This window comes from Aotus nancymaae, unplaced genomic scaffold (genome assembly GCF_030222135.1).
Source record: "Aotus nancymaae isolate 86718 unplaced genomic scaffold, 86718_ANA_hifiasm-v0.15.2.pri h1tg000033l, whole genome shotgun sequence".
Lineage (NCBI taxonomy): Eukaryota > Metazoa > Chordata > Mammalia > Primates > Aotidae > Aotus > Aotus nancymaae.
In genome coordinates this window covers 9,176,140-9,201,600 of record NW_026988447.1, presented here as the reverse complement: position 1 = coordinate 9,201,600, position 25,461 = coordinate 9,176,140, and the positions used below count along the sequence as shown (strand labels likewise).

Sequence of the window (25,461 nt, the reverse complement as noted above, 5' to 3'; positions counted from 1 at the left end):
ACATCAGAGGTCCTTTTCTCCTTCGTCAAAGTTCCTATTTTGTAGACTGTGACTCTCTACTGAACTGGTTTTCTTCCTACATTTTTGTCCCTTTCCAATTTCTTCCTCCTACTCACACTCACACACACAAAAAATGAACTAACAAATGGAGAATGTTTAGCAAATGTCCTAAGGCCATTCCAAATTTCAACAAGATACTAGTTAACAATCCAACAACATAAACTTTTTTTTCTAAAATGGGGGAAGGGAAAGGCAATAATCAGAATGAGGAGGTGGAGAAAAGTACTGAGATATTTATCAAAGGGAGAAAAGAGTCATAAGAAAAACATATAACATGTCTGGAGTCACACAATTATATAGATGGCGGTATTTATTATTTTCTTTTTTTAAATTTTTTATTTTATATATATATATTATTGCATTTTAGGTTCTGTGGTACATGTAAAGAACATGCAGGACTGTTGCATAGGTACATACATGGCAATGTGGTTTACTGCCTCCATCCCCCTGTCACCTATATCTGGCAGTTCTCCCCATGTTATACCTCCCCAACTCCCTACTCCTCACTGTCCCTCCCCTAGTCTCCCCCTACAGACCTCAGTGTGTGATGCTCCCCTCCCTGTGTCCATGTGTTCTCATTGTTCAACACCCACCTATGAGTGAGAACATGTGGTGTTTGATTTTCTGTTATTGTGCCAGTTTGCTGAGAATGATGGTTTCCAGGTTCATCCATGTCCCTACATTATTATTTTCTAATGTAGAATCTTCATTTAAAAAACTGCAATAAATTTAATTGGAAAGAAAATAAGGAAAATAAGTTACATGGCCAAGTGACCACTGAAACACAGTGTGGAATGTTGGAAAGAAGACACTTTTACCATTAACAGATCCAAACAAATCCCAGCTCCAGCCTTCAGGGGTTGTAAGAACTTGAGTGAGATACTTAACCTCACCAAACCTCAGTTTACTCACCTCCCAAATGGGGTAAGACAATATTCCTCATAGCTCAATAAATGGTAGCTATGATGTATATGATTACTGCAGGATTATGTAAACCAAAATTAAATTCTAAGCCCCCAAACAACTGAATTAATCTCTAAGCCAAGGACATTCTACAACCAATACCACAGCAATGCAAAAGATCATTCAAGGCTACTATGAACACATTTACATGCACAAACTAGGAAACCTAGAGGAGAAGAACATAATTGCTGGAAATATACAACCCTTCTAGATTAAACTAGGAAGAAATACAAACTCTTAACGATCAATAACAAGCAGTGGGATTGAAAAGCCAATTGTAATGGTTAATATTGAATGTCTACTTGATTGGATTGAAAGACGCAAATATTGTTCCCAGGTGTGTCTGTGAGGGTGTTGCCAAAGAGATTAACATTTGAGTCAGTGGACTGGGAGAGGCAGACCCACCCTCAATCTGGGTGGGCACTATCTAATCAGCTGCCAGCACAGCTAGAATAAAGGAGGCAGAAAAGGTGGAAGGAGCTGACTTGCTGAGTCTTCCGGCCTTCATCTTTTTCCCATGCTAGATGGTTCCTGCCCTCAAATATCAGACTCCAAGATCATCAGCTTTCTGACTCTTGGACTTACACCAGTGATTTGCCAGGGTCTTTCAGGCCTTTCGCCACAGACTAAAGGCTGCACTGTCAGCTTCCCTACTTTGGAGATTTGGGGACTTACTGGCTTCCTTGCTCCTCAGCTTGCAGACAGCTTATTGTGGGACTTCACCTTGTTATTGTGTGAGTCAATACTCCTTAATAAAATCCCCTTCATATATACATCTATTCTATTTGTTCTATTAGTTCTGTCCCTCTAGAGAACCCTAACTAATACAGTAATTCTAAAATTGCCAACAAAAAAAAAGTCCAGGACCAGATAGATTCACAGTTGAATTCTACCAGACATTCAAAGAAGAATTGGGACCAATCCTATGACACTATTCCACCATTAAGATAGGGAAAGAAGGAATCATCCCTACATCATTCTATGAAGCCAGTATCACCCCAATAGCAAAACCAGAAAAGGACACAACAGAAAAAAAAAAACAGGAAACTACAGACTAATATCCCTGGCGAACAAAGATGCAAAAATCCTCAGCAAAATACTAGCTAATCCAATCCAGCATATCAAAAAGATAATCCACCATGATCAAGTGGTTTCATACCAGGGACACAGGGATGATTTGACATATGCAAGCACATCAATAAATGTAATATACCACATAAACAGAATTAAAAACAAAACCACATGATCATCTCAACAGATACAGAAAAATCATTTGACAAAATCCACATCCGTTTATGATTAAACTCTCAGCAAAATTGGCATAGAAGGGACATACCTTAAGATAATAAAAGCCATCTATGACAAACCTACAGCCAACATTATACTGAATGGGGAGAAGTTAAAAGCATTCTCCCTGAAAACTGGAACAAAATAAGTATCCCACTTTCCCCACTTCTATTCAACATAGTACGGGAAGTCTTAGCCAGAGGAATTAGAAAAGAGAAAGAAATAAAGGACATCCAGATCAGTAAAGAGGAAGTCAAACTGTCACTGTTCACTGATTATATGATTGCATACCTAGAAAACCCTAAAGACTCCTCCAAAAAACTTCTAGAACTGACACATAAATTCAGTAAAGCTTCAGGATACAAAATTAATGTACACAAATCAGCAGCTCTGCTATACACCAACAATGACCAAGCTGAGAATCAAATCAGAAACTTAACCTCTTTTACAATAGCTGCAAAAAAATAAAAATAAAATAATTAGGAATATACTTAACCAAAGAGGTGAAAGATCTCTACAAGGAAAGCTACAAAACATTGCTGAAAGAGAGCATAAGTAACACAAACCAATGGAAACACATCCCATGCATATTTGGATGAGGAGAATGAAACTGTATCCTCATTTCCTACCATATACAAAAATAACTCAAGATGGATGAAAGACTTAAATCTAAAACCTGAAACCATAAAAATTCCAAAAGATATCATCAGAAAAACCTTTCTAGACATCAGCTTAGGCAAGGACTTCATGACCAAGAACCCAAAAGCAAATTGCAACAACAACAATAAAAGATAAATAGATGGAACTTAATTAAACAAAAAAGCTTCTGCATAGCAAAAGAAATAATCAGCAGAGTAAATAGACAACCCAAAGAGGGGGAGAACATCTTTGCAAACTGTGCGCCCAACAAAGGACTAATATCCAGACCCTACAAGGAATTCAAACAAATCAGCGAGAAAGAAAAACAAACAATCCCATCAAACAGTGGGCTAAGGACCTGAATAGAGAATTCTCAGAAGATATACAAATGGTCAACAAACATATGAAAAAATGTTCAACATCATTATCATTAATAACCAGGGAAATGCAAGTCAAAAACACAATACAATACTACCTTACTCCTGAAAGGGTGGCCATAATCAAAAAATAATAGACGTTGGCCTGGATATGGTGAAAAGGGAACACTTTTGCATTGCTAATGGAAGTGTAAACTAGTACAACCACTATGGAAAACAGCGTGGAGGTTCCTTAAAGAACTAAAAGTAGATCCACCATCTGATCCAGCAATCCCACTACTGGCTATCTACCCAGAGGACAAGAAGTCATTATACAAAAAAGCCACTTGCACACGCATTTTTTTAGCAGCATAATTTGCAGTTGCAAAACTATGAATCAGCCCAAACGCCCATCAATCAAGTGGATAAAGAAAATGTGATATATGTGTGTATATATATCACCACAGACTACTACTCACCCATAAAAAAGATATGAAATAATGGCATTTGCAGCAACCTGGATGGAATTGGAGACCATTATTCTAAGTGAAGTAACTCGGGAATGGAAAACCTAACATCATATGTTCTCACTCATAAGTGGAAGCTAAGCTAGGAGGATGCAAAGGCATAAGAATGATACAATGGACTCTGGGGCCTCAGGAGAAAGAATGGGAGGAGAGTGAAGGGTAAAAGACTACACATTGGGTACAGTGTACATTACTCAGTTGATGGATACACCAAAATCTCAGAAATCACCACTAAAGAATGTACCCATGTAAGAAAACACCACCTGTCTCCACAAAACCTATTAAAAATTTTTTAAATAAAAACTAAAAAATAAAAGTAAACCTGAAACACTAGTTCAGGCCATGCTGGGAATGGGTGGTTGGGCATGCCTCCTTGTATCTTCCTCCCTTTGGAGTGCAGGCACAGTTGAACGGCATTAACATTAAAACAGAACTTAAGACTGGCAAAACAGACTCTGTAGCAATAAGATACCAACATGACAGACAGTGGGCTCTGAAAGAAATCTAATTATTTTACCCCAAAATGTATTTCTTTGATATATTTTGAAATGGCCCTGCAAAGGTGTCACTTATGGGGAAAATCTACATTCTGTAGAGAATGCCCTTCCCTTTCCAGATCTTCTTCTTGGTCTAGGAGCGATTGAGAGTCTGGTACCTCTTTAAGTCCGATAAGAAGCATTTACGATCTACTCTCTCTGGAGCCTGCTACCTGGAGGCTTCATCTGCATTTGGCCATTATGGCCAAAACTGCAATTACTTTTGGACCAACCTAATAGGTGTTATCACCGGCTTCATAAAAACTCCAGGCTCTGAACAATCCTTAGTGTCAGGCTAATATATCTCAGCACCAGTATTAGATAACTGTTTGCTTGATTTGATAAACTTACCTGTAACAAAAAATCAAAGAGTGCCATCTTGGACCACTCATGATGATGTATTTCAGTACAACCCGATTCAGGTTTGGGTACTCGGCCATTCTGCCAGCACTTCTGCTTCAGCAACTGCTGATAAGTTCCCCAGGTGAGCTTAACAGAAGAATGGGTGTCATTACTTGCTGGAGATAAAGATGCATCCCAGAGAATGACGGGACATGGGCGGCCATCTGTGGAATCAGAAAAACAAACACACTTTGAGCACACTATTGATGCAGTGTATACCTTTGAACAGGTCATTCACTCTTTCACAGTCTCACTCTCAGCTATCAAATGTGAGAGTATGATTCGGCAATATTTTATGGTCCCTTTGTCTTCTGATGTTTTAATACTTTCATACCTCAGTGCTTCCTGTTCTAAGTCTTATAAAGCAGAAAGTGATTGTTAGATGATGAAAAAATATTTTTAACAAGATACTTGATAGATGTGGCAGGAATAGGTACTAAGCACCAATAACAACGTCCTATGGTTAATGTGGTTTTATTCCACATCTAAAAGCAGCCACCACAGAACGGGAAAGAATCCAGACATTTATAATTGTCTATTCAATGTCTGAGTGGAGCTGCTCTTTATTTGTAATAACAACTGTCTGATTTTCTAAGGCCACATTATGATGTCAGGAAGAAAAAGAATTTTTAGAAGTCGCAAATTTAAAAGTGAAATTGTATGGTTCACACCAATCACTGTAATTTCCGAAGAAGAAAAAAAAAGAGGCAAGAGTTTTTTTCTTTTCTGATAGAAACTGTGCAAGCACAACAGTGCTCTTGGTAAGGGATCATTTATTCACACATAACCTCAACAAAGTGCATTTAAGCAAATGTCAGTTCTTCAACTGCATGTGCATGGGTGATTTTTTTTAAAGCTGTCACTTAATTTGTTTTATCTCACTCTTGGAGGTTTAGAAATGCAATTTCTTTCATTGCTAAACTGTATAAAGAATATGGGCCCCAGTGAAATAATCATAAACAAGGAAAACCATGATTCAGACACATTAAACAACACTTCAACCTTAAAACCAGTAACATCACTTCCCAAGCTTCCATTTCTGCCCAATAAAGGCACAAAGAGATGGTGTTGAGCAGCTTTGCTTATAACTCAAAAATCAGAATGCTGCACTTGAGAAAAACAACTAAATTACAAAGATCCGATAAAGCCCACTTAGCTCATCCTTAACAGGCCTGAACAACGGAGACCTCTGAAATTACAAAGGGAATGTTCAGACATGTTACAGGAATTCTTAAAACCTCTCTTAAATAGCCTCAGATGTTCTCGATCTACAAGGTTACAGTCTACTAGAAACTTTATTTTGCCACCTTACTGTCTTGCCATCTTGTAGAATTCTTATCTCCAGTCTTTAACACAGGAAACAGTCCTCTTCTCTAACCACTCATGAGTTTGGTGTTACACTAACCTTTGTGGTTTTAATAACATTCACTTAAATCATTCTGATCGCTTGCATTCCAGTTCTGTTCAAAGAACAATCTTTCTCACTTTAGCCTTGCAATGTAGGCCAGGGTATGTGGAAAGTCTTTTGGATTATGGAAAATATGCCACAATCATTGCTGCAAAACTAAGAGAATAGAGAAAGAAATGTGAGGCATACAAAAGAACTCCATTTGGAGCCTTCTCTCTCTCCTTCCAATTTCTTTTTACCTTAGTAAATGATTTGGGGTTCCTGGGACCTAATTATCTTCTTAGATACAAGTAATTTTAAATGTGCATATTCCAAATACTATGCCAATTTATTTAAAAGAATGAATTCCAGGTAAAAGTAGTACGTCCTACGGTGGAAGACAGCACTGGGCCAGTATAACCAAATACGAATAGAAAACACATACACAGTCTCCAAAGATGTGTACTTCAGGCGTCTAAAAATAAACACCAAGAAGCTCTATCAGTGTCTTTGAACCAAAGTTATACACATGCAAAAAGCACTTTGCACGCTCAGGGCTAGCAAGCATTCAGAGGGAGTTGAAACCTAACAGTGAACTTCAACACAAATTAATACACAAGTCAGATGACAGCAGTTTCCTCAGCAATTCATACAATGCCTTTGGAGAAATATGGAAATGATCTACATAAACAAATCGAAAACTGCTGGGCTGTTTTTCTTCCCTTAGAAACATTATTTCTTACTGTAAAACTAATTAAAGGTAAACCCATTCATTTTATGAAATATAGAAAAACATAAAAATGTATAGCTAAGAAAATAAAAATAACCTATAACCTCATCTCCCAGTAGTTGGTTGTGTTATTTGTATATTTACCTCCAGTATTTTTCTGTCCCTTTCTTTCTCACCTGAAGAGGTAAATTGCTTTTAGAATTTTTCTTCTAAAGAGTATAACTTATGGTTAGAGCTCTGACTCTGGAATCCAAGAGAATTCTGGTCACATTATGTCTTAGCTTTGTAATGTTAGAGAAGTTATGTAACCTTTTTAAACCTTGTTTTTCTCATCTGTAAAATGGGAGCAAAAATGTACCTTGTCAGGAAGAAATGAGATCGTGCATCTAAAATTCCCAGCATGGTGCCTAACATAAATGTATGCCCCGGAAAGGTTTTGCTCTGATGACTACTATACATATATTACACAATCACATCATTCATCAGGCTTCAACTGACTTGAGCATTTACTGTGCACTAAGCACTGTGAGCATTTACTGTGCACTAAGCACTGTTCTAGAAACTGAAGCTACATATATAATAGATACATAAATAGATAAATGTGCAGTTTTTTGCTTTCATGGAACTTACATTTCTACCAGGAGAAAGAGGCAAAAATTACGCAAAGAAATTTGGGATCATCTTATATGTAGAACTTGTCATAATTATTTCACTAAATATTATAAGTATTTCTTCTAATTATTTTTAAATAATACCACTTTAAGTGCAATGCAATAATCTAGCCCAGTGATCAGCAAATTGTATAAAAGGCAGATAGTAAATATTTTAGGGTTTGAGGGCCTAAAATACCACAACTATTCAACTATGCAATATTTCAACTCTGTTGTAGCACAAAAGGAGTCATGGACAATATATAAACAAGTGGTCGTAACTATTCCATTAACATTTTATTATGTATGCTAAAACTGAAATTTCATCTGAGTCTCTCCAGGGTCATAGCAATATTACTAATCTTTTGATTTTTTTCAATCATTTAAAATTATTGAGACCATTTTTAGTTCGCAAAAATAAAAACAGGCAGTGAGCCATTTCTGACCCACAGGCTATACATTAACCTCTAATTTAGTTTATGAGTATACTGTATGTCAGTCACCATTTCTCTATTTCAGATCATCAAATTTTTGGAATGATACATTTTCTATACTAATTATTAAAAACCCATTCTCAAACTGCCAAAGAAAGTGTTCAGCTGATAAGCATAATTGTTTTTCAATTAATAGCCTGGGTTTTTCTCCCTATCCATCCATTTTCCCTCAGCAAAATATTTTGAATGCCAACTATCACATAAAGACATTCTTTCCTGCCCTGCTAGAAATCAGTGTGCCTTAGGAAAGGGGATTTCCAGAGAACAAGAAGAAAGCATGGTGAGCAGTAAGACTTAGACTGAGTCACAGAGGGCTGCGGTTCCTTTCCACATATAGGCCTTCTTGCTACAGATACATGAGTGTGGTCCTTGCAGGTAATAACAGTAGTCAGTATAACTCCAGATCTCAGAGCAATGAGTGCTACTGTGAGGAGATTTCCATTTTTTTTAAACATATGGCTTTTGAAAGAATTAAATGAACCTTGATGGATTTGAAGAGATGACAGAAAAATCACCTCTGAAAACAGGAAACTGGTTAAAGCAACTTACCCTGAAGTGTTTCAGAGATGAGAAGCATTCATCTCTCCACATTCAGGTTTGTCAAAATGATGCAGTACTGGACTCTCTAGAGAAGTCTCAATAGTGAAGAGATAACATTCTGTCACAGTGGTGAGAAAGCGGGTTTTAAAAGATACGTGGGTGTTCATGTGAATTAAAGGTTATACAGCTGTCCTAAAAAATGAGACTCGCCAAGAAAGCTGATTTTTTTTCCTGAAATCTGAATATTTCCCCTGAATTTTGATGCTCTCCCAAGTCGTTTTTTATTCAAAAGCACAAAGAAGACATTCTACTGAGAAGATGAACATGAAAATTCACTTAGAATGAGTGCTTTACACAATCTTCTTTGTCTAGATTTATTAAATGCCCTTCACTTTAAGCACCGGCTGAGTGGCTTTGCGGAACTATAGGTGAATGCTAAGCATGTTGGGTGGGGCTGTGAATGTCTGCATGCATTTGTCACTGAGCAAAAATAAGAAAAAAAAGTCTCGAGCTCTGAAATCAAAAGTTATTTCTCTTGCACGGGCCATGTTCCAAGATTCTTGGTGAACAAGATAAAAAGGAAGTGACAGTCCAGCTCAGAGTCCTTCAATAAAAACAACTCTACAATACCCATTGAAGAAAACATAGGCCAGTCAAACTTGAGTGGCATCTTTGTTATAGGAAACAAATTCTGCTGGGCTCCATCGCAACTGTCAACAATGCATTGAAGGAAAACTTTAATGCAATGAGAAATAAACCTCCATAAGGTTTTCATGATTTTTGAAAACAGTAGGTGGGGAGGTGGGAGTCTGTAGATTCCATACACATAGATTTTATATGGCCAAAGAAGTCCTGGACCTAGGGACTTGTCCTAAAGCAACTTAAAACCACAATAAGATATGACTTCACCCCTGCTAGACGGGCTATCATCAAAAAGACAAAAGATTACAAGTGTTGGTGAGGGTGTGGAGAAAAGGGAAGCCTTAGCACTGCTGGTCGGAACTTTCATTAATACAGCCATGATGGAAAACAGTATGGAAATTTCTCAGGAAACTAAAAATAGAATTATCACACTATCCAGTAATCCTATTTCTGGGTATCTATCCAAAGGAGTTGAATCTATATGCCAAAGACATGTCTGCCTCCTATGTTCACTGCAGCACTATCTTTTTTTTTTTTTTTTTTTTTGAAACAGAGTCTCACTCTGTCACCCAGGCTACAGTGCAGTGGTGTGATCTTGGCTCACTGCAACCTCCACTTCCCGGGTTCAAGCAATTCTCCTGCCTCAGCCTCCCAAATAGCTTGGACTACAGGTGCGCACCACCACACCCAGCTAATTTTTGGATGTTTAGTAGAGATGGGGATTCACCATGTTGGCCAGGATGGTCTCGATCTCTTGACCTCGTGATCCCCCCACCTCAGCCTCCCAAAGTGCTGGGATTACACTGCAGCACTATTTATGATAGGCAAGATATGGAAGTAACCTAGGTGTCCATCATCAGAAAATGGATACAGAAAATGTGTTATGTTACATATACACAATGGCATACTCTTATTCAAACTTAAAAAATAATTCACCTAAAAAATTGTGAATACTATTATTCATAACTTTAAAAAGGGAGAAATCCTATCATTTGTGACAACATGGATGAACCTGGACGACACTGTTTTAAACAAAATGATCCAGGCACAGAAAGACAAATACTGCATGACCTCATTTATATGTGGAATCTAAAAAAGTTGAACTCAAAAGTAGAGAGTAGAATGGTGGCTACCAGAGTCTGGGAAAGGGGGTTAGATGGGAAACAGTGTTGAGCAAGAGGTACAAAGTTTCACTTAACAGGAGGGATAAGTTTTAGTGATCTATTGCACAGAATGGTGATTATAATAAATAAAATACATTGTATATATAAAAATCACTAAAAAATATATTTACAATGTTTTACCACAAAAAAAAATGATGATCCTATGAAGGAGCCTAAAATATAAATTAATTTATATTTAAATTTTAAAAAAGTAAGGTGATGGATTTTTAAATTAGCCTAATTTAATAATTCCACATTGTAAACATATATCAAAACATCACATTGTGCCCATAAATATACATAATTATTATTTTTTAACTTAAAATTAAATTAAATTAAAAAAGAAATAGGTCTCTGAGTGATTCAGAATACATTTCATATATTTATTTACCTAACTGTTTTTTACTTCATAGCTTGTTTTCTCTAGGCCGAACAGAGTTGAAATAATCTCCATACTTCCTCAGGAATTATCTAAGGGTGAAGTCAAGGAAGCAGGAAAGGCGAATGTCTTGTGACTTCATTCATCACCAACTACCTAAACAATCTAAATTGCCAGTTCTCCTGTGAAAACAAAGCGTTCTTCTTTGTTCTGACTAATGGGCAGGGACTTCTGCTTTCTAGGACTGCCCTGGACGTCTGGTGTATGCATGGAAACTCCGACACTCTTCCTGTCTCAATATTCCATTTTAAAAAACAGGAATCAAAATTGACTTCGGAGGGTGGTGATGATGTGGTCACCGTGCCAGACTCTACAATCACATTTTGCAGATTAAGTCTTGGTCACATCAGGGTGACTCAGTCCTCCGCGATCTAGCATTTTTCAGGCCAGTTAAAGGAACCATGAATTCCTGACCTGAGTGACCTTCTTAGTTCTTACAGTGCAAAGCCCATGACATCATTCACCTTCTTCAAACCCTTCAGTGACTCCCTACTTTCTTAAGATAAAGTCCATGCTCCACACATGATATAAAACACACTTACTCTGCACTTGCCACAGCTTAACTCACATCATGCCCCCAAACACTACTCTGTTGTTTTTCAGAACTATTTGCAATTTCCTGAACACACTCTGCTTTCACATGTTTTTCATAGTCTATTCTCTCTATACTTTCTGCACCCATCCCATCTCTCACACAACCCACAGTGACTTTTAAGAACCAGTTCTGGCATTATCTCTTCCAAAAGTATTTATAATTTCCCCACTCAACCCCCCACGTACACATTCTAGGCTAAATTCTCCCTCTCTGTGCCTACAGGGCTTCCTAAAAATACCTCCATTGACGTTGTTATCATAAGCTTTTTGTAAGGTAGGTTTGCTTAACTGTCTCCTGTCTTCCAATCTGAGAGCTCTGAGGAACAGAGACTACTTCTTTGTCCTCTGGATCTCCAGCTTTTTTTTTTTTTTTTTTTTTTTTTTGAGGAGTTTCACTCTTGCTGCCCAGGCTGGAGTGTAATGGCACCATCTTGGCTCACCACAACCTGCACCTCCTGGGTTGAAGCAATTCTCCTGTCTCAGCCTCCTGAGTAGCTGGGATTACAGGCATGTGCCACGACACCCAGCTAATTTTGTATTTTTAGTAGAGAAGGGGTTTCTCCATGTTGGTCAGGTTGGTCTCAAACACCCGACATCAGGTGATCTGCCCACCTCAGCCTCCCAAAGTGCTAGGATTACAGGCATGAGCCACTGCGCCTGGCCCTAGATCTCCAACTTTTGATTCAATGTTTAGAGCAAAGGAAGCACTGGAAACTTCTGAATGCATTTTTCAGAATCCCCCAATGTTCACGTATAGCTCTTAGAGCCTAAGGAATGGTCCATGGACCCAGAATAAAAAATTTGTCTGGGGTGACATCCTAGTAAGCTGTAATTTCACTGTCTTCACTCTATATGAATTGGGAAGGATTAGAGAAAAACTTGAGAAATAGAGGCAGGGATGTGCAGAGGTTTTATTGCCCTCATTCTGTCCAGCTCGTGCTCAACTATCTGCCCCCATGCATCTCTAATACACTGGGACGATGAAAATGGGGGTGGTGGAACACTACTGCCTCTCTTTTTCTGACCCCAGATCACACTATCATGAGAAGGAGAACAGTGAGGCATCATGGCTATATTCAGGAATCAGACGATAAGGCGATGGGAAAAGTCAGTTAGAATCTGGATGTATGATTAGCTGGGAAAGCCCAAGACTGCAGTCACTGGAGGCTCACACGTGATGTGAAGGGAGAGCGGGAGGTAGTAAGGCACAGCTCCAAGGAATGAGGCTAGGAGTCCTCCTGACCCATGTCTGTATCCCAGCCCTACTGCATGCTACCCGTGGGCTTTGAGGGGACATATGTTATTCTTTCAGCCTCAGTTTCCCCTCAGGAAATCGGTACAAGAACATCTGATGTATGGGACTGTTGTGACATTTAATAAGATAATGAATGTAAACTGCCTAGCACTCCAAAAATAAGAGAGCTTGTTATTAACCACTATAAGCTCCAAGGTCTTTCTTTAAATGAAAATTTTAGATGTCCATTTATTCTACTCAAGTAAACATCAATCTAGATAAACCAACTAAGAAAATCTAAAGAAACAAAACACAACGAGCTACATCAGCTTAGAAATGGTATGAAACACTGTTAGCCTGGAGCGGTGGCTCATACCTATAATCCCAGCACTTTGGGAAGCCATGGCAGGCAGATCACGAGGTCAGGAGTTTGAGACCAGACCAGCCAATGTAGTGAAACCCCATCTCTACTAAAAATACAAAAACTAGCCGGGCATGGTGACAGGCACCTGTAATCCCAGCTACTCGGGAGGCTAAGGCAAGAGAATTGCTTGAAACCAGAAGGTGGAGGTTGCAGTGAGCCGAGATTGCACCACTGCACTCCAACCTGGGTGACAGACAAGACTCCATCTCAGGAAAAAAAGAGTGTTAGTATGTGTCAAGCAATGTTATATTATATATATATTGACTCATTTAATTCTCATGACAACTTTAAGGTAAGTAATGTTATCATCATTGTTTTTATTATCATCATCCCTATTATACTAATAAAATATAAAGTACAAAAAGATTAAGTAACTTATCCCATGTCACGTAGCTAGCAAGTGGCAGAATCAGGATTCACTCGCAAGGAGTCTACATTGCCTGTCCACACCTCCAAACACAAAGCTATTTGAATTACAAAGTGTACCATTTTTCCCTAGTACCTAGGACAGTGCCTCACACATAAAAATGCCATTGAATCGAATTGACTACAAACAAATTGTACTGAACCTATAATGATTCTTCTTTAACTTAAGTAGGAAGAGCTATCTAGGCCCCCTGCACCTGTGTGGTCCTTACATTAACTCAGAGACTGCAGCAGATTCACTCCCACTGAAGATGCCACAGCCTTGAGTTTGGAGAGGTGCTCAGTCAATCCTCCCATCAGTGGCAGTAAGATTTCCTTTAGAACACTGAATTTACACATGGCCCGCTACTGCCAGCTCCAAGAGAGCAGGGATTCCTGACTGTTTTGTTCACTGATGCAGCCCCAGTGACTAGACTATTGGCTAGCACATAGCAGATGCTCAATAAATACGTGTTAAAGGAAGAAAAGATAAATGTGATCCTACAGAAGACAAGAGATTGCATGGAGTTAAGGCACATGCATCTCTTACACTGAGAGTACTGTGGCAACCATTCATGGCCCCTTTTATCCCAGCCGTGTGTGGGACCAAGGGACAAATTACAGAAGCACAGCAGAGAAGGTTGCCCGGTTCCCCGTTTGCCTATGAAGTTATGTAGTGAGCAAACAAGAGGACACTGGAGCACAGCACTGCTTCGAACTGAGGCTCAGCAAACTTTTGTTCGCTGATGAATGAATGTATTAAGCTGACCAGCTCAATTTGATTCATAAGGAAATAGACTTAGGGCTTTTCTGAGGAAGAACACAATATACTTTCAAGCCAACTTTTAGAACAATAAAACGTGATTATATACTCCTAAATAAATATTTTCAGAAAGTTTGCCTATATGTCAAAGATTTCTAGGATGTGGAAGCCAGTATGTTTCCAAGTTGTGGGGACATCTGTGTTATTCTCCACATTCCCTGCAAAATGACTCTGTCCTTACCTGAGAGCCTGAAACAACATGAAATTCAAAGCTGCCATCCCTCTGCCTTGGCAACTGCACATTCACCCAGAACTCACAGTGCTGCTTGCATAGACTTGAAAAGAGGGTGCAAAATACACAACATATTTCTCCTACTTTATAATACGAAGAGGCAATACAAGCTGGAAAACAGTGAGCAACTTGGGATCTACAATGAATTTAAATGGAAGTTTGTTGGGTGCCTGCAGTTTGTCATCTAAGCAGCCTTGACATACAGAATTCCTGGAACTAGGCTACCTTAATTCAGTCTGACAGCTCTGTGGCAATAAAGCAGCATCCTAAAAATAAAGCATACATAATGCATTTTCCATGCTGGGCATGAAAAATAGTACAATGCTTAAATGCTACCAAAATGGTGTCCCTCGAGATTCATTCACATTACTGTGCAGACTACAGAAGAAGCTGTGGCAAAGCTGCTAAATCAAAGATCACAGAAAGGTGTTGGCTTTTCTCTTTTGTTATTCTCTTGATTTTTATATGGACGTAGTCTGCTTTGTCTTATCCTAGATCAATACTTTAGGATATTTTCATTTTTTTAATTATCAAAATGTATCAGCACCACGCAGTATCTGATGACTTTTATAATAATTTGAGACTCCTGCAAGGACAACTTGGCAGAAAACAAATATGTTCAGTCACATTGATACACATGTGATTGTTTATGGTAAACAAGAAAATCTGGTAAGCACTGGGACCTTGGCTTGCATTAAAAAATCTTGTAGCAGTGTTCACAATGATACATCAATACTACACTTGAGTAAAAATATTATCAATGTTAGATTATTGAATTGAAAAAAGAAATTAAATAGAAATGTTGGTATAGTGGCAAAATCAGAAACCATCATGCTAAAATTTGCACATTTTTGACATTATCCTATAATTGTATTAAGTTATATTTGAGAGGTAGTGTAGGTTAACAGAAGCAACATGAGGAAACTTCAGTGTCAGCGACAGAATTGGGCACAATTCCAATTTCATTGCTCACTAGGTAGGTGACTTGGGGCAAATTTTATAAGCTCGCTGAGTCTCAGGAATCCTCTATTTAAAATAAGAGTATTATCTGCTGTGTAAAATTGTTAGGTGGTATAACAGGCAGCACACATCAAATACAGTATAAGTACCCTCTGAGGCATAACACTAGATTCTTTATCACAATTGAAAAATACTTCATTATTGCACACAAATATTTTAAGGCCCTTTGATGCTGTATTTTCATTCATTTTAAGACTTCCTACACAAATATATATAGGATGAAAATCTGCTCCAGTGAGAACAGCTGGATCTTATACTGTAGCACACTGCTGGCTCTGCCTACTTAACTACTATCTTGCCCTTCCTCAAGTGCACCCTTCTTACTTTCTAGCATATCTTGGAGCATAATCTTCAGAAAATAGTCTATTTAAAAGTACAATACCAGTAAGTCCACTAATTTCACACATCTTTTTGTATTCAAGAAGAATCATCTAGAACTCATCAATCACACAATCAAGATCTTGTCCCAGACTAAACTGAGCTAGCTGATTGGATCACCCACACCAGTTCTACCAATTTAGAAAAATCCTAAAGATAAGCTTTATAATTGGAACTCTTTGTCTTTTGACTGAATCAACAGAGAGCTTTATCTGAAAGGCTGGGGCAAGCAGATCACTCAAATCAAAGCATTGATTCCTTTTCACGTCTCCCTTTGCATGTCATATATCCATTTTATAATTACTCTGGGCCTCAATTTCCATATCTGTTAAATGTTTGTCACAGAGTCCCCAGGGTCTATATGAATCTGTATGAGGATTTAGTGAAATAATGCAAGCACAGTACTTAGAACAGTGCCTGGTATATATATCTAGGAAAATTCAATCACTCTTAGCTATGGTTAATGTTGCTTTGTCTCCTTGTGAGAAAAAAAGTGGTTCCCATAGCTCTATCTGTGCATCAGTGTGTAAGTCATCCATTTCATTACATTAAATAACTAAATTTCCTAGTAGGCTGTGGTGATAAAGAAGATGTACCTTAGGGCCCCTTAAAGGGTTTGTTGAGGGAAGCAGATTTCTGAAAAGAGAAAAGACTTGGAAGTCAGAAGACAAAAATTTTGCTGGATAACTAACTCATTATATGACCTTGAGCAATCTTCTTGCCTTTCTTTCATCTTTAAATTGAGGTTAAAAAAAAGTCTATTGCATAAAATTCTTAAAAAAAATAACTAAGACAACTCAGATATCTAAATTCAACTTGCAATACAGACTACCCACTTTCTTAGTGCCAGTTATAAATTTCTTTCCGTAAACATTAGTCAAAAGTCAGAACAGGAACAAAATTTAGGGCAGATTACTTACAGTCTTTGCTGTCTCCTCACTCTCTCAAATATTAAAAGAATATCTACTCCTAGACCAAGCCAGATCATCAGAGAAATATATACCTAAATTAAATCTATTGTTCCTCCTGCAGAAAACTCATTAACAAATTACACTAGAGTGTGATGCCAACATACTATATTGATAGTCCTCACAAGAATAAGCCCTCTAAACCTTTTATTTGCATTGTAAGGAGGCTGCCAAAAACATTTTTCATTACCTCCACAATGAATTCTTTAAGAGATCCTCCAGGAGAAAGCCCAGCCTGGACTGAAAACTAAAAATGTTATTATGTGTCCTAAATATTAGAAGCTGGTGGTTTCCAGTATAGATTTATGTCTAGAATCCAAGGAACAAGCAACAGATGCATTCCTGCATTCGTTCAAAATATTTATTGAGTACCTACTATGGGCCAGACTCTCCACTAAGATCCAGAAATGCAATTCTAAAGAAAACAGGAAGCTTCTTTGCCTTCACAGACCCAGAGAGTAGTAAGAAGGAACAGATGATTAAAGAAATGATTATAATGCAAATATGTATTATATAATGTAATGATATAGAGCAAGCTGAAAAAAGATGCTGGGTGCTGGGTAACTAGATAAGATTTGTTGCCTCCCTGGGTGGGCCGAGAGGCTCAAATAAAGCCAAGCTTTGACCAGCAGAATAAGAGGGGCCGAGAAGAAAGCTACACACTTCTGTGGATATCAAGGAAGACAGACACAGAGAGGAAAAGACTAGAAATGGGTGGGCGAGATACTGAGAACCTAACACTGTCTATACCATGACCGCAAGTGTTCTATTTATCTACTTTGCATCACTGTAACAGTCTGGTTGAGTAGAATTATATTGTGTAGAGTATGAATAACTATATGGAAATGATTTCATGAGCTCCTGAAGACACTGTCCTAACTTTGTGACTCTAAATGACTAAGTAGACAAAGGTATCAAAGAGACAATGTTGTTTGGGATATAATCTTGGGGATTTAATTCATTAAATTGAGTCATATTAGTATAACCTATTAGTTTCTTTCCATTACCACCCCATATGAACGCAGAGAGAACTATCCAGGCTATATTGAGATTATAAACCCCTCCTTCAAATTGAATTTTTATTCTCAAAGATGCTGGATATTCAGAGCAAAGAATTAAATATCTAAGAGAAATTGTGATTACAAAAGTTTAATTGAGCAGTTTTAGTCATAGTCCAAGCACATAAGGAAATAATATATGAGACTTGGAGGTTACGTGAGGAATTCAATAAACTTGGTACCTCAGGTACTTGGTATAATAATAATAATAACCAATATTTATTGAAGGTTTATCTTGTACCAAATACTGGTTCTAAGTGTTTTCCAAGTATTAACTAACAACAATCTCATATGGTAGGCAGTATTGTCATTTACAGCTGAGGAAACTGAGGCATAAAGAGACACGGTAACAGTTCCAAGGCATATGGTTGGTAAGGTCAAACCTAGTTAGTCCAACTCGAGGGCCCAGGCTCTTAGCTGCTACTGTATTCTCCAAACTTCCATCAAAGAGCATCTAAAGGAAGCTCAAAAGACTATCGGAGAACCCTGCCTCAGGATGTACCCAGGAGTTCATCTTCTCTTCTCTGGGCCTTTATGACGTGAAAATAAATGGCAATATAGCATAACAAGAGGGATCCTGTGCCCTACTCTGCCCAGAACAGCCTATGTGTGCCTGTTGTCCCAATGCCCACCAGCATCTCCTTTCACCCACAGAGTTCCAGTTTGGATAATAAGTTACATATTCACATAAGTCCAGTGGCTAAGAAGTTATGTTCTGAAGTTTGTTGGGCCTACAGTCAAAACCCAGCTTAGCCACTTACTAGCTGTGGAGTTGAGGCCAATTACTTTGCCTCAATAAGTCTCAATTTTCTCATCTACTAAACGGAAATAATAATAGTCCCTATCTCATAGCATTGTTGTGAGAACTCTAGGAGCCAACACACATGAATCAATTTGTATAATCCTTAGCAATTTGTGGGCACCGAATAAAAATTCATTTTTGTCAACATTAGATTAAATGTTTGAGAAGGTTCTTACATTGGCATAATTGTGGTGGACTGCTTTGTAAACTTGAGACATCAAAGCATACCTGTGAATCTGGAGCACCTAGACAAGAACCACTATCTGTAAGGAATGTCCAATTTTTCTAAGTAAATCACTGGTACTTCAAGAAGTGTCCATTCTGAAATGAAATTACAATGCTAAAGCCATTGGAAATGCAGTTTGGGTCTCAGCCACTCCCAGAGGTTTTAATCCATTCCATTCTAGGCTCCCTGGGAACCTCACTGAAATGCTAAATTTCATGGTAACATGGAGAAAGTAAGTATCCTTTGAGCTTATAATCTCTTTGGGGTACATTTTAGCCTCTTGGGCCAGTCTAGATTCAAAGTTGTAAATTCTGGCATCATTCCGCATTCAAACACAAGCCACTCATTCACTGTACTTTGTATTCAAACCCTGGAATAGCTTTAATATTCAGAGAATATCCTTCATAGGGCATGGGCATGACCACAGACTAACACTTTTGCTGGCAATTGCAGTAACTGACTACATGTGTTAGAACCTGCCAAAATGTTTGTCACCCAAGAAGAAAGACTCTTGAAAGACAGGCTCAGTGGACCATCGTGATGGGCTTGACAAAATCACACAGCTAGTTAGTATACATACTGAACAAATCACCTATTTTTGCCTTATTCTTTTTATTTTTTAAATAAAGGGGTTAAATCCATTAAAAAAAAAAAAAAAAAAAAGCAAGGGGTTGAACCTAACATGGTCTGGCTCTGTGCCTCTTAAGAAGATTCCATCTGCTCCAGAAAAATAACCTGCTTCCCCCTTACTTTTAAAAACTCCTACTTCCTCCCATAGTAACCTATTTAATAGTATGCCTGACACCAAGTTCTTTGCCTCCAGCCTAGCTTCCTCTCCTCACCATGTAAACTGCCATTGGCTTTAATTAGATTTAATAAGCCACTGGGAAGTGCAGCAGAGGGAAATGGAGAGCAAAGATTATACAGTTTGGGTTTACTCTTGCATGTCCAATACAGCATTTCCCTGGAACTCTCATATCCTCCCAGGCTGGGAAAATACAGAATGCCAAGCGCATGGAAAGAAAGGCTGCTGCTGCTGCTGTCCAAATGTGAACCGTGGGTGGAGAAAAATCATTTAGAAAAAGAGATTGAGGGAAAAGAGAAAATGAACCCGAATCCCCAACAGCTGCAAATAACGAAGCACGTGAATCTGTTACCTTGAATGAACTCTGCTTTCCTGCTCACAGACGGCAGGGTTCTGTTGAGTCCCAGGATCCTGTCTAGGTGGAAGGCAAACACCTCACTCATGTCCAAGGGCTGCTTGAGAAGCCCACAGGGGCTAGGGCCGCAGCGGGGCACAGTGCCAGGTGCACCCCCGTCCAGCACCAACAAGCGGGCACCGCTCTTAGAGGACACGGGCCGGAGCCCTGCCACTACGCTGTCCGCCAAGAGTCGCATTCTTCGGATGTCATCTTTGCTCAGCCAGGAGGGGGCGCTCTCGCTGTATATCCTAATGTTGCTTTCCCTGGTCTTGGGCTGCAGGAAGTCTGGACCCCCCGCTCGCACTGCTGGACCCCGCACCAACCTCCAGGGTCGCTCTCCAATCTTGGCCAGGTCTCCTCCCTGAGCATACTCAGGTGCTCCAGCATCAGCTTCCTGTGGCTGAAGGGATGGTCCGACCAAAGCCTCCAGCCCTGGGGCAGCTGATGCCACTGCATGCTTTTTCCTGCGCTTGGGCTTCACGGTACCGCGAATATTGGCAGGTTTGCTGCGCTTGGAGCGTAGGGTAATGTACACCACATTGGGCTGCAGGGTGGTCCCATTGCCCTGGGACTCAGGAGGGGCCAGGGTACCATCCAGGGGTATCTCAGGGAAGGGTGCCTCGGTGGTGTGGCGACTGCGATGTGGCCCCTTCTCGGCCGCCTGTCCGTGCTGGAGAGAGGCCCTCCCCACCTGGCTCACCAGGAAGCCCAGGTAGATGGCGCAGGCAGTGCCCAGCAGAAGGTTTCTCCGGGTCCTTGGACGCCGGCTACTCCAGAGTTTGCGCACCCGCGGGAGGCACAGGGAGCAGATGAACCAGTTTATGAGCTGTCCCGGCTTGTCTGGACGGGTCATTTCTCTGCTGCATCCACATGTTGAACGGAGTTTAAAGTCTGCAGTTGGCTCCTGCTAATGTGATGCATGGTTTCCTGACTTCAGCTGTCGCGTCCGCTTCGGGATCTAAGTGGTCTCCAGTGGGTAGAAGTGGAAGGAAAGGATTGGTGATGAAGCTGAGAATGTTTCTGACACAACAAACCTTTTAAACTATCAGCCTCCCTAAGGAGAAATGTAGCTTGCTTCTGGGAATGAATGGATACAGAGTTAACTGAGTCACAATCTCAAACATTTCAGTTCCTCTACAAAAGTACAGAAAAAAGTAATCATTTCCTTTCATAAATATCACCACTAAATGTTTTTAAAAATAAAATTTAAAAACATGGAAACAAGATAGATGTATAGATTTGATAGTCACTTTAAACTAGTGAAAACAAGCTACAAAAATCCAAGAGTATTTTATAACTTGTACCTACAGTCTTTAAGCTGATTCTGAAGCAAAAGCTTTAAAATATGACAAACCTAGGCTTTTCCTTTTTGAAATTCAGAACTAAGACAAGCAATAGATGATTTTTTTAAAACCCTATAACTATACCATATTTATTTTTAAAGTCCTGAATTAACTAAGTACCAGCACCAAGCATTAACAATAAAATTTAGAAACATATTCTCTTAATCTAATGGTACAATTTTTTCTTTATTAATACGTTCCATTAGCTTACATTGTTAGCATAATACAAAGCCATAAATGTCCATATATCTTGGAAGCAGTTACATTTATTCTCTCTCTCTCTATGTGTGTTACACACACACACACACACACCACACAACACAAATCTGACTGCTTTTTATTTCTTTTCTTTCCACCGAAGTCAGCTGAAAGAAAATAAAAGCATCTCTAGTTCTGTTTTTTCACTATTAAAAAGAAAAAGAAGAAACTCATAAGCAACCTTACTTACACAGCTGGCCCCATGCTTGGCTCCAAGAAGAATGTAATCCCTGACTCTAATGCAAAGAACTTTTAAAGGCTGAGGCATGTAAGTAGAACATATTTCATGGTCAAGAGTGTTCCACATTTCAAACATTTCACTTCAGCTTTAATAGCTCCCTTGAAAACTGCTGATTGCAAAGCAAAACTTGTAAACAGATCGCTGCATGGTTTTAAGAGGTATAAGGCTTTTGAAAACAATAGTTAACAAAATAAACTTTAGTTTTAAATTCTGAAAAAAGAAATGCCGTAGAGAATCAGTTTTCATTCAAATAACTTTCCACTTATTTTTAACCCCTGGGAGCCCTCTAGTGTCCTGTTTGCAAACAGACTCAGAAATGTCAGTCTCATGAAGTTCAAAAGATCGGGAGTGTTTGCTTAGCTTGGTGGAGCAACCGCAGCCAAGTAAGTAACTTGGAAAATGAGGAATACCATAACCCCTCGAGTGTCCATCCCACATAACTTGGGGTTAGAGCACAAGCGATCCCAGGAACTACTCACCTTACCATCTTGGTCATTTACAGAGTAACATTTGTCTTCCAGCAGTTCTGGGAAGAGAAGGCCTAGAAGTTTAGAAGAAAAAAAAAAAGGTAAGAAAGAGTTAACATAAATGAGGGGAAAAAATAGAACAGTGAGATAACAGTGCACATAGATAAAGAAAGACATTTATAGTGTGCAGTTGCACGGTGCCACAGTTCACAAAAAGAAGTCGTGGATTCTCTCTGATTGGAGGCTTTTTGAAAATACAGGTTAGGGATTGGCCTGGGTGGTTTGCATGTCCTAGCAACAAAGGCAGGGGCTGATGACCTTGGGGGTCTCAATTAGACTATGGTAAATCGAATCAAAAAGCAAGAAGGCAGAAAGGGGACAGGGATTTTTCCTCCCCACAGAGAAAGAAGGTTGTGATACTGGAGAGTGGGTAAAAGATTAGCATATGGTGTATAGTCCTAAAAATATTATATTTTACAATGCAAAAAAGAGCAAGGAGTTGGAATATATATGGAGGGAGAGAATAAAATTCCAAGTGGTAACTTGACAAAAATTATAATATGACTGTTATTTCAGCACTCCAAACTCAGTGCTTTTTTCCTCTTTAAAAGTCCTGCCACATGGAGGAATGAGAAGGAGCAATCCCAATATTGACAGTAGCCTAAAGTACCTGCGTATTTTGGCTAAACTTCATGAGAATTCAGGCATCAAAGCAATTATTTGTGCTAAAAAACTCTTAAAGCACACATTTCCATACATACAGATTTATTTTCTAGATAGGAAATGTAAACTTCTTGCAAGGAAACTATACAAAGCTGCATTTTATAACCATCTTACTATTTTCACAGTCAGAGGAATAACTGAGCTGGCTCTAAAAAAGTTGAAAGTAAGCCTTTGGCGGAGGCCAGTTACAATAAGCAGAAGTCTCCTCTAGCTGTTTTTAGAGCTATTTTTTTCATGGAGAAATGCCTAGGAGGTAGGTAGAGTTGTGTGAGTTCGTAAATTTGCTTGACCTACCTTCCCACCTCCACTCTGAAAATGTCTCCTAGAAAAAGAACAATACACTGTCCCCTGCTATAGCCACAATGGGGATTAGTGGAGGCTACACTATCTGCTCTGAGCTGTGATATTCAGAGAATGGGCTGCAAAGGGAGAAAGCCTGACTTTAAGTTCTCCTCATTTACCTCTTACGTGTGGTCCCCCTGTGGCAAGTAAGCTTACCTCTTTAAGCCTCAGTTTCCCCACTAGGTAAGAGAAGGAAAACAACAGCACTTACTCCATCGGTTTCTTGTGATGATTAAATGAGATAGCGGCCTTGGAATGATCGTTTGAAATATTCAGCAATGTGTTTGTTTTTATCCCCCACGATGTCTCATTAAACTGCTTGGAGGCCCCTCCCCTCAGCCCAGGCCTCAGCAGATAGTCACCGTTGCACCACAGCAAAGCTCTCGTGGTAGAATTGGGGATAAGCACACTGAATTATTTGCAGCCAAGATACTGATATAACCAATGCAGTGGATAAGCAGGGCTTGTCAGACAAAATCAGAAAACAATTTTAGTGACTCCCCCGACTACCCACTGAAACCTGTCCTGTGGCCTGACGCCTCTTTTCCACATTTTTAAATGGAAACTCAGGCAGGCTCCATAACTTTTCTAGTCACACTTAAATTTTTTAAAAAGTTCTCCAGCTGTCAGCCATAGACATACAGACATGTAATATACATAAACTCATTAACATGTTTGATTCTGTATCATAGTCAATTTTTTAAATTTCTTTTACATTTTCAGAATTTCTCCAGAAGATAGCAGTCCCTCTAAAAGCATAACCAAAATCTACTGAAAAGAGACAGAGGAGATGCATCTTAGATTATTGTTTGTTCCTACCTAGAGCTCTTATTCCTTAACCACTCACTCCACTTTGAGCTTGGCTCTGGCTGTTCCAAGGTAGTGGGAAAAGAGAAGCAATAATGGCAGAAATGGCCTTCCTACTCCATTGACATTGCTGTGAACCGGCTTATAAGCTCTCCAGGTTTGGCAGGTGTGTAAAGCTGACTCTGCGATCAGCATCTTGCAGTCACTTCAAAGACACCACTATCAAAGCATCTCTCTGGCTGGCTGCTGATAGTCCTTCAGTCCCTTGAAACAAACTTGGTATCCCCCTGTTCTGTTGAGATCACCTCATCTCTCCAGGCTGTTCTCTTAGGTAGAATTTAGGCAGACCCGCAGGCTGGTTTTCTCACTTGGGCCTCTGTGTACACAAGTGATCCAATGGACGTGGTCACCACAATTTGCTCCAGCAACAACAGACTTCCCAATGCAGCAACTCACCTCCCTTAGAACAGCAGATCCATATCTCATTTTGGAATGTGGAAGCAATTCCCATCAATTGCTTATGGTCTCTGTTGAAACTGACAGGGAAGACATTTTCTGCCATCAGGTAACATGGAATACAGAGAAGTTTAATTTCGTTTTAGACAAATAAAGCAAAATTTCTTGAACAAGTGTTAGTTTGAAAATTTGTTGCCACAATATAACATTCATGTATAATTTACAATATAATCTGTGAGTGCACATATAGAACTCAAAGCATTCATTATTATTAATATTATTAGATCAGAGAGATTAATAATCCTCATGCCTATTTTCTCTTCTTAAAAAAATGAGGGAAATTAAGTGAAAAAGTAGACAGTAAGACAATGATAGGGCCCACTAGAATTACCTAGAGACCTTTTCACATCGTTAGCAGAGACAGGATTGTGGGAATGTTCTATTTCTTCATTTAGATGGGATTTACAGAGTATGTTTATTTTGAGGTAACACATTGACTACACATTAGTGATTTCTGTACTTTTCCATATTTATATATAGCTTATCCTTCAATCAAATTGGAAAAGGTGGTAGGTGAGTAGCTGTTTGTTTTATATTCTTTATACTTTGTATATATGTTATAAATCTATATAGAAGGAGAGTA

The 25,461-nt window shown here is 39.0% G+C and overlaps 1 protein-coding gene across 6 annotated transcripts in view; it reads right to left on the bottom strand.

The window, feature by feature from the left end:
* The window catches only part of GASK1B (golgi associated kinase 1B), a 51,845-nt gene extending 29,168 nt beyond the window's left edge, over positions 1-22,677 (bottom strand). Inside the window, exons 1-3 of one of the 6 annotated variants that reach the window (XM_012448479.3) lie at positions 22,503-22,677; positions 20,137-21,258; positions 4,720-4,934 (exon numbers count right to left, since the gene is read on the bottom strand). In XM_012448479.3, the coding sequence (XP_012303902.2) occupies positions 4,720-4,934; positions 20,137-21,034 (1,113 nt within the window). In that variant the 5' untranslated portion in view covers positions 21,035-21,258; positions 22,503-22,677. Of the gene's footprint in view, positions 1-4,719; positions 4,935-20,136; positions 21,672-21,972; positions 22,430-22,502 lie in introns of those variants that run through there. The other 5 variants (XM_012448482.3, XM_012448481.3, XM_012448478.3 and 2 more) reach the window with 5 other exon arrangements.
* Positions 22,678-25,461: the final 2,784 nt, after the last annotated feature.